The sequence below is a fragment of the Oncorhynchus mykiss genome, chromosome 27 (assembly GCF_057628025.1).
Source record: "Oncorhynchus mykiss isolate SJ-2025 chromosome 27, ASM5762802v1, whole genome shotgun sequence".
In the NCBI taxonomy this organism is placed as follows: Eukaryota; Metazoa; Chordata; class Actinopteri; order Salmoniformes; family Salmonidae; genus Oncorhynchus; species Oncorhynchus mykiss.
In genome coordinates, this window is record NC_143048.1 from 28,431,744 (window position 1) to 28,444,430 (window position 12,687).

Consider the following 12,687-nt stretch of genomic DNA (forward strand, 5'->3'; position numbering starts at 1 on the left):
AAGGTATATAAGGAGAGGAAGAAACATGGCAAGAAGAGTCTCATAAAAACTGCTTCAAGCCGTCAGAGCTGTGGTAAGTTCGTCACTAACGTTTCCCAACATATATGTTCTGTAATTGTTTTTTTACTCTTAAGAGTTTTCTGTTAGTTCATACAAAAACCAAACTGGACATGGGTTGAAGTGCGCTGTGGAAACAATGAGAGACTTAAGTGTCTGGGCCACTCCATAGGTTAGGCCACCTGTAAACAAGTTGTGTGGGAAGTGGGAGGGAAATGTGGTTGTTTGTTAGCAAAAGTGATCACCATCAAACAGTTTCAGAGTTACAACACCCATCATGCTAAAACATGAAACAAAACATTGGCATTGGTGACTCACTCCACCATTTAACAACACTGACTTTCCACACACCCACACCAACCAGTGTGATATGTTGGGAGGGTTGGGTCCAATTCAACCCTACAGTATAGAAGAGCCAAACCAGCCCGTGGGTTGCCTCTCTAGAAGTTGTAGGTCTGAATAGAATGTCTATCTAGGTGATAAGTAGAGGAGTGATTTGGGGTAACTTACATCCTGGGCTTCTCGGCGCTGGCCGTCTGTGTTCCTCAGCCAGCAGCGGCTCAGCTCACTCAGCTCCAGGATGGGCTGCACCTTCAGCCTCACCGTGTCCCCAGACTGACGGATCATCTCCACAATCTCGTCCCTGGTCTTGTTCTCAACGTTTCCCCCGTTGATCTCCACCAGACGGTCTCCCGGCACCAGCCCCAGGGCCAGGTCCTTAGTGCCGGCCCCGGGCTCTGCGAAGTGCACCACTCTCCGGTAGACCCCTCCGTCGGCTCCGCGGTCCAACATGGTGGTGCGGCGCAGGGAGAATCCGAAGTCACCCGTGTTGCGGCGCTGGAGCTCCAGCTCCCGTGGCTCCGGAGACTGTGGAGGGATGACAACCGGGAGCCTCAGGTCAGCAGGGAAGGTCTTGTCCACCACCTCAGGGATGCGAGCCATCTTGACCGGCACTGGCCAAGGTGCTGGCCCGACCCCCACCCCGACCCCCAGCTTCTGCTGCTGGAGGCTGTGCTTACTCTGCGGGTCGAACACCTTGTTCTCCACCTGCGGGGACGGAGCAGCTGAGTTCTGTCCCGAGAGCGTGGAGGTCTCCGAGGGGCTCTCCTCTTTGCTCCTCTGGGAGAAGGAGAAGCGCTTCATGACCTGAGAGGAGTTGTGCTTGGCCATCGAGCCGAAGTGGGCCACGCGGTCTCGCACCGAGCCCCGGTCCTTGTCCAGACAGCCGCCCCCCTCACCCTTCAGGTCATCGGTGGAGCTGGCAGCGCTCAGGCCGTCTGCGTCCAGCACCATGCTACTGCGGTTGCTCAGGCCGTCTGACTCGATGTCAGTGAGGCTGAGCTCGTGGCTGCTGGCCACCTTGATGGGGATGGGGTTGGAGATCTCCAGCTTGTTCTTGGAATCACGCTTGGACTCCCTCTTGAGGTTGAAGAAGCCACGCCTCATACTCATCTCCTCCAGGCTGCGCAGCTCCGCCGCAGACATCCTCTCCTTCTTGTCCTTCTTATCCTTCTCTTTCTTCCCTCCATCCTTCTCCTTTTTGATCAGACTGAACATGGTGGTGTGCCTGCTGTGTTACTCAACACAGTGGGTCCTACCGGTTTGGCTCCTGTTTTCTCAGGCAAGGGGGATTTTTCCATACAGAGGCAGAGGTCCAGTTTTTTGGGGGGGTGGGTCCAGTCTTTCGTAACCTCCAAAAAGGGGTTAAGCTGCCACTAGTTCAAATGCCCTATGGGAGAGAAAAAACACCTTCAGTCGACCTTCACATCTGGCATGACAGAATGAGAAACAGCGCTCATTATGTTTCATAAATACAATTATAAACTGGGCAGTGGTATAACAGACCATATACCACGGGTATGACAAAACATTTATTTTTACTGCTCTAATTACATTGGTAACCAGTTTATAATAGCAATAACTCACCTCTGGGGTTTGTGATATATGGCCGATATACCATGGCTAAGAGCTGTGCCTATGAACAGCCCTTAGCCGTGGTATATTGGCCATATACCACACCCCCTCGTGCCTTATTGCTTAATTAGATCACACACAATATATCACTTCCATTGCAGAGGACGAGTGAGGAATTTGTCGCAGAAAATAAAATTGTGCATTTAATAAACACCATCTTTATTTCTCGTAACCAAACATCTTTCTAAGCCTTTTGAGTAGGACTATAGATAGAGCAACCCACACCTTAACACTTTGCAACAGACCATTACCATGCCACACAAAACACTAGCCGATAAAGTGAACAGGGAAAAAATATTACACACATCACAACCAAACAACAGTTTAAGTGATCTTGGCAAAATAGACAACATTCCTAGTGTAACGGATGTGAAACGGCTAGCTAGTTAGTGGTGGTGCACGCTAAATAGCGTTTCAATCGGTGACGTCACTTGCTCTGAGACCTTGAAGTAGTGGTTCCCCTTGCTCTGCAAGGGCTGCGGCTTTTGTGGAGCAATGGGTAACGATGCTTCGTGGGTGACTGATGTTGATGTGTGCAGAGGGTCCCTGGTTCGCGCCCGAGGGGACAGTCTAAAGTTATACTGTTACACTAGCCTCCATTAGAGCTGGCAGGACATTCCCAAAATCTGGGTTTTATTACTATTTTTCTGCCCCTCTACATCGGGTAACATTGCACGGAATCCCAAACAGCCTAAGGCTTCAAACCCAAATGATGTAGTCTAGGCCTAAGCTATATTTCAGTCTCCATTTTATATGTGTAAATCACATTCAATGTAAGCCAAACACCCAAATAGGCTTATACTTACCACCTCTACCTGAGTGATAGAATACATTTTGAAGGTGAAATAACTGTTTAGCCTAACTGTTGTTCCAGTGACGGATGGGGCGCTCAAAATGGGTCAGAATCTACACAGTCCACTCTGGTAGTCACTGGGTGAAACGTTGGTGTCAAAGTTACAGTTCTATCTGATGTTCCCAGAGTTCCCAGCAGCAGGGGACCCCTACATCTAAACAAGCTTCATTAACAAGGGGTCAGATTCTTGCTCCCCAAAAAACAGGAAGCAAGGTGTTTTCAGGACTAGCTATAAATGATCAGGAAGAGAACAACAGAAAAATAAACAATTTATCAAATTGTCCTCCTTGTAGGAAAAACAGACCATCTGACAACTAATATGATGGAAATACCTAGCTATGTGAATATCCTGCATAATAGGTCTTGGCAGCTACCACCACATGCACAGTTAAAAAAAAAATACTGGCAAGTACAACACTTCACATCCATCACCCTTTTTCCAGGAGATAGCAAAACCTTAAAGAAAGTGCATTTTTAAATCATTAATAAGAAGATGTATTGATGGAAATAGATTTTTAATAATGGTATAGTTACATATAGCTCACTATTTTGCATCCTGTGAGCAAAAAAATATATATAATTTTGCCACTTACATCAAGGCTTTTCGTTACAACAATAAAATGCAGCTGAAATAGTTGGCACGCTCCACTACGCTAGCGAGTGAGGTGTCATCGTTCCCCATTCCCTCAATGGACAGGGAGGACAAAAAGCGAGAAAGCTACTAATACTAGCTAGCCAGCTAGCTGATGTCACATTGGGAATTATAATGTTTTACAGGCCATTGTTAACTATAACTGTAAAGTAATTTCCTCTAAATCTGTCTGTCACAGAAAAGCCCTGGCTACAAGACTTTATTGAGAAAAGTGATATTTTGAAACTACCAATATGCCTTTAGTAAGCTTGCACGATTAGCTGGCAGCCCAAGCCTCTGTTCTTTGCCCACATTAATTCTGGTGTAGCCTATCAACTAGGCTAGCTAGCTGCTACATCCCTGTGAACATATTTTGGGATTTCTGAGAGACTTCTATCTATAGCTATCTAGCTAAGCCATTCTGCTTTCAATGTTTAGCTCAAATTGGTGCATCGAATCATTTTGAGATATTCTAACATATTCATGAAATGATGGATGACTCACCGTTTGTTTGTGTGTGTTCTTCCTCTGCTTTGTGTCGGTGGGTTGACACTGGTGCGTTCGAATCGGAGGGAGCTGTATTGATGGGTGCAGCTCGCACTAGAAAGCAGCTGCGTTGACTGTATATGATTAGCTAGATGACTGGTTACAGCACGCATGCAACATCACTGAAAGTATATCGAATAGTGATTCCTGCTGGCCAGTTGGGTTTATTGCAAGTTGGACACAGGATGTACCACTTATGAAAGATTACATTATCACTCTATGATGATAGATTTCTATTGGTTGCGGTAGCATTTTATATTTTGTGGGTAAAGTATTAATACATACACAGTAAATAATCTAGGAGTGACTGGTTTGTTTATCTGGGATTCATTCCAACCAAGCACTATTAAGCACCATTTGGTACCAGTTTACCAATAGGTCTACTTTTATCACTGGCCCAAGCTTTTTGGGGTCCCTAAGCAGGATCCTGTTTAGGGTTCCCCTTCACAGTTTGTGGGGTGCCCCTGGCCATTGAGGTGGGCCCTAAGCAGTTGATTATTTTGCTTATAGCACTGGCCACCACTGTGGTCTCGGTTTACCAGTAGTGGAAATTCACACCACACCTTCGCTCATGCGCAGTGAACTGTTTGCCTCTATGTTTGGCTGCTGCATCAACTGCAAGCCTGGAAAGTGAAAACATTATGCATGGTAGAGTCATAAACTATAAGGTAAGTTATAACAAACTTTAATTTGAGAGCTGGAGGTGCAGAATCCCTCTGGTAACCCCATAGGGTACGTGGTGCAGGAGTGGCACCCTTACCTGCGCAAACTCACTGTGCAGAACAAGAGGAGAGAGCCCCAGCTTAAGATCCATGGTGCATGTGTTGTCTGTCAATGCTGGTCAGATGTAAACTTTGATGTGAAGTCTCTGGATGAAACAGTGAAGGTGAAGGCGGTGATGCTGGGAGTGTAGAAATGTAGAGGAGACGGATCACATTACCATCCCTATAGGTGACATTTTCACTGAACAACACCAGGATTAACAAAAACTGTATGAATTGACAACTTCCATGTTCCATCCATTGATGCTCAATGTAAAGCATGTTGAAATTTGAAGTTAATAGAATGTTAAAGAGATCATCTGGGATATTACCTGCTGCATATATTCACTGAAAAGCGGGGTTACTATGTTCCGTTGTCTTTTGTTTGCTAAATCATAAGTTGTTAACTGAAAGTGTGTTATTTTAATTATGAGTTTCAAATAAAGTCTTTAGTGCGGACATCAACCTTGAATCCAGAGCCTATGTACCCTGAGACCCCTCTTTCCTATGGTCCTTAGCAGTGGCCTCTCCCCAAGCCCTTCCACACACTTAGGGTAGTTTGTCACTCTACCAGACTCTGCAACATCTTTGAGATGTCACCTTGCACCACACAGAGTAGAGAATTTGGTACCTGACAGAATTTGTAACTTTACCGAAGCAACCTTTCTTGTTCAACAATCATGCGTTATAAATCTGTGACTATTTATGTGTATTGCTCAGTTTACTAAACTCTAGTTAATTAATCGCCTCCTTATAACGCACATAGAAAGGTTTAAAATGAAATCACGCTGGAAGACTATAACGAAGTTTGGTCCTGATTGCACAATTATTTTGCTCAATGAAAATGTCCTCCAAAGTAACAGTGTTGTGTACCTATTGGCAGTTTCTATTGAGGGCTTTGTTTTAGAAGTCTGGCAATAACTTTGGTATAAAAAAAATCCCAACGTAGAAAAAAATAGTATATCACTGCTATTGTCATCACGCTGTCCATGGTACTGAAATGATGTGCATTCTAATGTCTGCAGCTTTGTACATTTCCTTTTAATTAATCGATTGTATTACTGTAGCCTACCTAGAAGGTGCACCTATGATAAATTATACATAAGAAAAATAGAATCCAGTAAAAAAACACATTCAGTATGCACAAAAACGTTACAGAGAGGATAGGAAACAATTGTCAGTAAATCCCCCATCAATATTCTCATTGATTTATTTCACACCCAAGGGTTCTCATAGTCCATTAAGAGTAGAAAGTGTGGGAGTAAAAGTTAATTTGGGATTTTAAGTTATTTGTTTTCATAAAGTCGATGGGGAAGCAGGCTCCCAGCAACACAGCCTTCATCTTCACTTCCAGTTCCATAGGGAATGAGATTACAAAGTTATCTGCATCTTGACAACTTCCTGCAGCAATCCAACCCATTTCTTACTGATCTTCCCCGCCACGTTTTCTCATCCAGGGACTCCTCTCAATCTGCATGGTGAGTTTAGTGTAGAAAGGGTGCCAGTTCTGCACCACGTACCCTATGGGGTTACCAGAGGGATTCTGCACCTCCAGCACTTGCAGGTAGCAGGGGAAGAAGCAGGAGTCGCACCTCAAAGGGTTTATCAGGGTCATTGCTTCCTGTCCCAGGTTGTCCTGGATGTGAAGGGTGAAAAGTAAGGCCGGGGCCACAGAACTGTAGAGTGCAGCAGTCATTCTCCTCTGCTACAGCAAACACTTGCTGCCCGACACTGTTCTTTACAATGTAGTTAGTATTCACTCACCAGTCCAGAACCACTTCAGCCAGATTAACTTTCTGGTGGTCGAGGAGCTAGTCGATCTGAGTCAGTTATTCCAATCCTGGATGGCAGGCTAGTGGTCTGAGAAGGGCAGGCATCAGCACAAGAGCCTGAGAGGGCACAAAGCCTGGGGGTAGTGGGACTCCGGGAATCATGGGGGCAGGATAGAGGCCTGAGGGTAGTGGGATCCGGCTGAGGCCTGACGTGGGATGGGCGCCTTCCGAGCCAACCGGGGCAAGAAACCTCTCAAGCTTAGGCACCCCAGTATGGAAGGTCAACATGTTTAAATTGTCTTATCTGAACACTTGCAATTATCATTTTTCACTTGCTTTTTTCAAGTGTCAAATGTCATTTTTTTGTACATGTGATTGTTTCGCCTGTCTAGTGTGTGTTTACAGGTGATTTGAACACCTGTTATGATCATTTTTCACTTGCCTTTTTCAAGTGTCAAATGTTATTTTTTGTACACGTGATTTTATTCACCTGTCCAGTGTGTTTACAGGTGATTAGAACGTTTGTTATGGTCATTTTTACACTCGATCATTACACCTGTTCAGTGTGCTTTAGAAGCGTTCATTACACCTTTTCAGTGTGCAATTACACACGTTCATTACCTGTTCTGTGTGCATTACACACGTTAATTACACCTGTCCTGGGTGCATTACACACGTTCATTACACCTGTTCTGTGTGCATTACACACATTCATTACACCTGTTCAGTGTGCATTACACACGTTCATTACACCTGTTCAGTGTGCATTACACACGTTCAATACACCTGTTCTGTGTGCTGATGTTGATGCTCTAACTCAGAGACTCTGTCTAGAGTCTCACTCCAGAGAATGGGTGGACCGACCCCTGGCACGGGGGCCAATCCAGCCAGCTCCCTTCCCCAGAGATATGGGGGGAAGGGCCGGAGAGGGCTGAGGCTGACCCAGGGAGGGGGGCCCGACCCCCAGAGAAGGGTGCCTACCTCCGCCCACGGCCACCAGGGGGCACCAGTACATCCAGCCAGCTCCCTGAACCAGGGATATGAGGGGAGAGGGTTGAGGTCGACCAAGTGAAGGGGCCGTCCCCCAGAGAAGGGGGCCAACCTCTGTCCATGGCCACCAGGGGGCGCCAATACATCCACATAGCTCTCTTCCCCAGGAATATGGAGGGAGAGGGCCAGAAATCTGAGGCAGACCCAGGGAGAGGGGGCGACCCCCGCCCAGAGCCACCAGGGGGACCCACTACATCCCCCTAGCTCCCTACAGAGGGCCAGAGAGGGATGAGGTCAACCCAGGGAAAGGGGGGCCAACACCCGGAGAGAGGTGCCGACCCCCACCCACGGCCAAAAGGGGGTGCCACTACAACCAGCCAGCTCCCTGCACCAGGGAGATGGGGGAGAGGGCCAGAGAGGGCTGGGGACACCCCGGGGAGGGTGGGGGTGTCCCCCTTAGAGGGGGGCTGACCCCCTGCCCTCGACCCCCAGGCGGCGCCACTACATGCACCCTGCTCTCTTCACCAGGAAGAGGGGGGGGAGGCAGCCAGAGAGGGATGGACAAACCCAGGGAGGGGGGGGCTGACCGCCAGAGTGCTACTAAATTCACCCAGAGAGGGCTGGGGCTGACCAAGGGAGCCGGAGCCAATTTGTATTATTGCCGAAAATGTGTTATTTGGTAAATACAGGCTTAGAAAATGTTATACGTTTTGTTCTATGAGATAATCTTCATCGGCTAACGTTACATTTCGTTTTTTAAAGCATTTATGCACATAAAGCAAGATGGCATTCAGTCTTTTGTCCTCGTCTTGTCGTGTCCTGTGTATATATATATATTTACAACTTTTTTCACATACATTTTATTTTTATTTTCCATCAACTCATCTTCAAAACACTCTCCTGCAACCCGCCTCACCAATTTATATTTATAAAAAAGTATTATTTACCTCAAATCTGTAATCCTCCAAGAAGCTAGCCAGAAACTCCAAGAAGCTAGCCAGAAACTAGCCAGAAGCTAGCCAGGAGCTAGCCAGAAGCTAGCCCAGAAGCTAATCCAGAAGCTAATCAGAAGCTAGTTCAGAAGCTAGTTAGCTTCTTTACTGGCAAATCGTTAGTATTCAGCTAACCACGGTTTGTGGTCATCTGCTATCCTTTAGCTCGAAAATCTATCACCAGTTTTGTACGGCGCAGCGCGGCTCGGAACGGAACATACTGGACCAATTTTTCTCTCCATGTCCCTGGATTTCAACTGCTCTCTGGACATTCATACCCGGATCTCACAGCTAGCTAGCTGCTATCCGTGTGACTATTGGCTTTCGTCGATTCCGGAGCAAACATCAATTATTCCGGAGCTAGCCAGCTCCGACAATCACTCCTGAGTTCCATCAATCACTCCTGGGCTGCAGTCACCTATCCGGACCCGTTTTACTGCCTACGCGGAGCCCCACCGGGCCTTCACAACTGGACTGCCGACGTTATCTACCTGAAGGAGATCCGGCTGGCTCCTCTGTCGCGACGTTACCTGAACGCCCATCTGCGGCCTGCTAACCGTTAGCTGTCTTACCGGCTGCTATCTGAATAGACAATCGGACAATTTATTTATTTTTATTATTATTATTATGTTTTCTTCTTGGGCCTCTATAACTATATCTATTGTTCTTATTTTTGTTGTTGTTGTGTGATTTGGATTAATCCCCTCTACCACACGGAACCCCACTAATCTACTGACGGAACGCAAGAGGTGGCTAACAACAGACCTCCATCCTATGCTAGCTTGCTACCGATGGCCTGGCTAGCTGTCTAAATCGCCGTGACCCCCAACCAACCTCTCCACTCACTGGACCCCTTTGATCACTCGACTAAGCATGCCTCTCCTTGATGTCAATATGTCTTGTCCATTGCTTTTCTGGTTAGTGTTTATTGGCTTATTTCACTGTAGAGCCTCTAGTCCTGCTCACTATACCTTATCCAACCTATTAGTTCCACCATCCACACATGCAATGACATCTCCTGGTTTCAATGATGTTTCTAGAGACGATATCTCTCTCTTCATCACTCAATACCTAGGTTTACCTCCACTGTATTCACATCCTACCATACCTTTGTCTGTACATTATACCTTGATGCTATTTTATCGCCCCCAGAAACCTCCTTTTACTCTCTGTTCCAGACGTTCTAGACGACCAATTCTTATTGCTTTTAGCCACACCCTTATTCTACTCCTCCTATGTTCCTCTGGCGATGTAGAGGTGAATCCAGGCCCTGCAGTGCCTAGCTCCACTCCTATTCCCCAAGCGCTCTCTTTTGACGACTTCTGTAACCGTAATAGCCTTGGTTTCATGCATGTTAACATTAGAAGCCTCCTCCCTAAGTTTGTTCTATTCACTGCTTTAGCACACTCTGCCAACCTGGATGTTCTAGCTGTGTCTGAATCCTGGCTTAGGAAGACCACCAAAAATTCAGAAATTTTAATTCCAAACTACAACATTTTCAGACAAGATAGAACTGCCAAAGGGGGCAGTGTTGCAATCTACTGCAAAGATAGCCTGCAGAGTTTTGTCCTACTATCCAGGTCTGTACCCAAACAATTTGAACTTCTACTTTTAAAAATCCACCTCTCTAAAAACAAGTCTCTCACCGTTGCCGCCTGCTATAGACCACCCTCTGCCCCCAGCTGTGCTCTGGACACCATATGTGAACTGATTGCCCCCCATCTATCCTCAGAGGTCGTGCTGCTAGGCGACCTAAACTGGAACATGCTTAACACCCCAGCCATCCTACAATCTAAACTTGATGCCCTCAATCTCACACAAATTATCAATGAACCTACCAGGTACCTCCCCAAAGCCTTAAACACGGGCACCCTCATAGATATCATCCTAACCAACTTCCCCTCTAAATACACCTCTGCTGTCTTCAACCAAGATCTCAGCGATCACTGCCTCATTGCCTGCATCCGTAATGGGTCAGCGGTCAAACGACCTCCACTCATCACTGTAAAACGCTCCCTGAAACACTTCAGCGAGCAGGCCTTTCTAATCGACCTGGCCGGGGTATCCTGGAAGGATATTGATCTCATCCCGTCAGTAGAGGATGCCTGGATATTTTTTTTAAATGCCTTCCTAACCATCTTAAATAAACATGCCCCATTCAAGAAATTTAGAACCAGGAACAGATATAGCCCTTGGTTCTCCCCAGACCTGACTGCCCTTAACCAACACAAAAACATCCTATGGCGTTCTGCATTAGCATCGAACAGCCCCCGTGATATGCAGCTGTTCAGGGAAGCTAGAAACCATTATACACAGGCAGTTAGAAAAGCCAAGGCTAGCTTTTTCAAGCAGAAATTTGCTTCCTGCAACACTAACTCAAAAAAGTTCTGGGACACTGTAAAGTCCATGAAGAATAACAACACCTCCTCCCAGCTGCCCACTGCACTGAAGATAGGAAACACTGTCACCACTGATAAATCCACCATAATTGAGAATTTCAATAAGCATTTTTCTACGGCTGGCCATGCTTTCCACCTGGCTACTCCTACCCCGGTCAACAGCACTGCACCCCCAACAGCAACTCGCCCAAGCCTTCCCCATTTCTCCTTCTCCCAAATCCATTCAGCTGATGTTCTGAAAGAGCTGCAAAATCTGGACCTCTACAAATCAGCCGGGCTAGACAATCTGGACCCTTTCTTTCTAAAATTATCTGCCGAAATTATCTGCCCTATCACTAGCCTGTTCAACCTCTCTTTCGTGTCGTCTGAGATTCCCAAAGATTGGAAAGCAGCTGCGGTCATCCCCCTCTTCAAAGGGGGGGACACTCTTGACCCAAACTGCTACAGACCTATATCTATCCTACCATGCCTTTCTAAGGTCTTCGAAAGCCAAGTCAACAAACAGATTACCGACCATTTCGAATCTCACCATACCTTCTCTGCTATGCAATCTGGTTTCAGAGCTGGTCATGGGTGCACCTCAGCCACGCTCAAGGTCCTAAACGATATCTTAACCGCCATCGATAAGAAACATTACTGTGCAGCCGTATTCATTGATCTGGCCAAGGCTTTCGACTCTGTCAATCACCACATCTTCATCGGCAGACTCGACAGCCTTGGTTTCTCAAATGATTGCCTCGCCTGGTTCACCAACTACTTATTTGATAGAGTTCAGTGTGTCAAATCGGAGGGTCTGCTGTCCGGACCTCTGGCAGTCTCTATGGGGGTGCCACAGGGTTCAATTCTTGGACCGACTCTCTTCTCTGTATACATCAATGAGGTCGCTCTTGCTGCTGGTGAGTCTCTGATCCACCTCTACGCAGACGACACCATTCTGTATACTTCCGGCCCTTCTTTGGACACTGTGTTAACAACCCTCCAGGCAAGCTTCAATGCCATACAACTCTCCTTCCGTGGCCTCCAATTGCTCTTAAATACAAGTAAAACTAAATGCATGCTCTTCAACCGATCGCTACCTGCACCTACCCGCCTGTCCAACATCACTACTCTGGACGGCTCTGACTTAGAATACGAAGACAACTACAAATACTTAGGTGTCTGGTTAGACTGTAAACTCTCCTTCCAGACCCATATCAAACATCTCCAATCCAAAGTTAAATCTAGAATTGGCTTCCTATTTCGCAACAAAGCATCCTTCACTCATGCTGCCAAACATACCCTTGTAAAACTGACCATCCTACTCGACTTTGGCGATGTCATTTACAAAATAGCCTCCAAAACCCTACTCAACAAATTGGATGCAGTCTATCACAGTGCAATCCGTTTTGTCACCAAAGCCCCATATACTACCCACCATTGCGATCTGTACGCTCTCGTTGGCTGGCCCTCGCTTCATACTCGTCGCCAAACCCACTGGCTCTATGTCATCTACAAGACCCTGCTAGGTAAAGTCCCCCCTTATCTCAGCTCGCTGGTCACCATAGCATCTCCCACCTGTAGCACACGCTCCAGCAGGTATATCTCACTAGTCACCCCCAAAACCAATTATTTCTTTGGCCGCCTCTCCTTCCAGTTCTCTGCTGCCAATGACTGGAACGAACTACAAAAATCTCTGAAACTGGAAACACTTATCTCCCTCACTAGCTTTAAGC

General features: G+C 46.6%; 1 protein-coding gene and 1 pseudogene across 16 annotated transcripts in view; both read right to left on the bottom strand.

Annotated features, from left to right (window-relative positions):
* Nucleotides 1-4,227, bottom strand: part of LOC110507883 (unconventional myosin-XVIIIa) — a 168,947-nt gene extending 164,720 nt beyond the window's left edge. For 7 of the 16 annotated variants that reach the window (XM_090223799.1, XM_090223790.1, XM_090223791.1 and 4 more), the window contains exons 1-2: nucleotides 4,020-4,203; nucleotides 568-1,786 (exon numbers count right to left, since the gene is read on the bottom strand). In XM_090223799.1, the coding sequence (XP_090079925.1) occupies nucleotides 568-1,614 (1,047 nt within the window). In that variant the 5' untranslated portion in view covers nucleotides 1,615-1,786; nucleotides 4,020-4,203. Of the gene's footprint in view, nucleotides 1-567; nucleotides 1,787-4,019 lie in introns of all 16 variants that reach the window. The other 9 variants (XM_090223797.1, XM_090223786.1, XM_090223796.1 and 6 more) reach the window with 2 other exon arrangements.
* A 1,835-nt stretch (nucleotides 4,228-6,062) lies between these two features.
* Nucleotides 6,063-6,882, bottom strand: LOC110507142 (phospholipid scramblase 2 pseudogene; annotated as a pseudogene).
* Nucleotides 6,883-12,687: the final 5,805 nt, after the last annotated feature.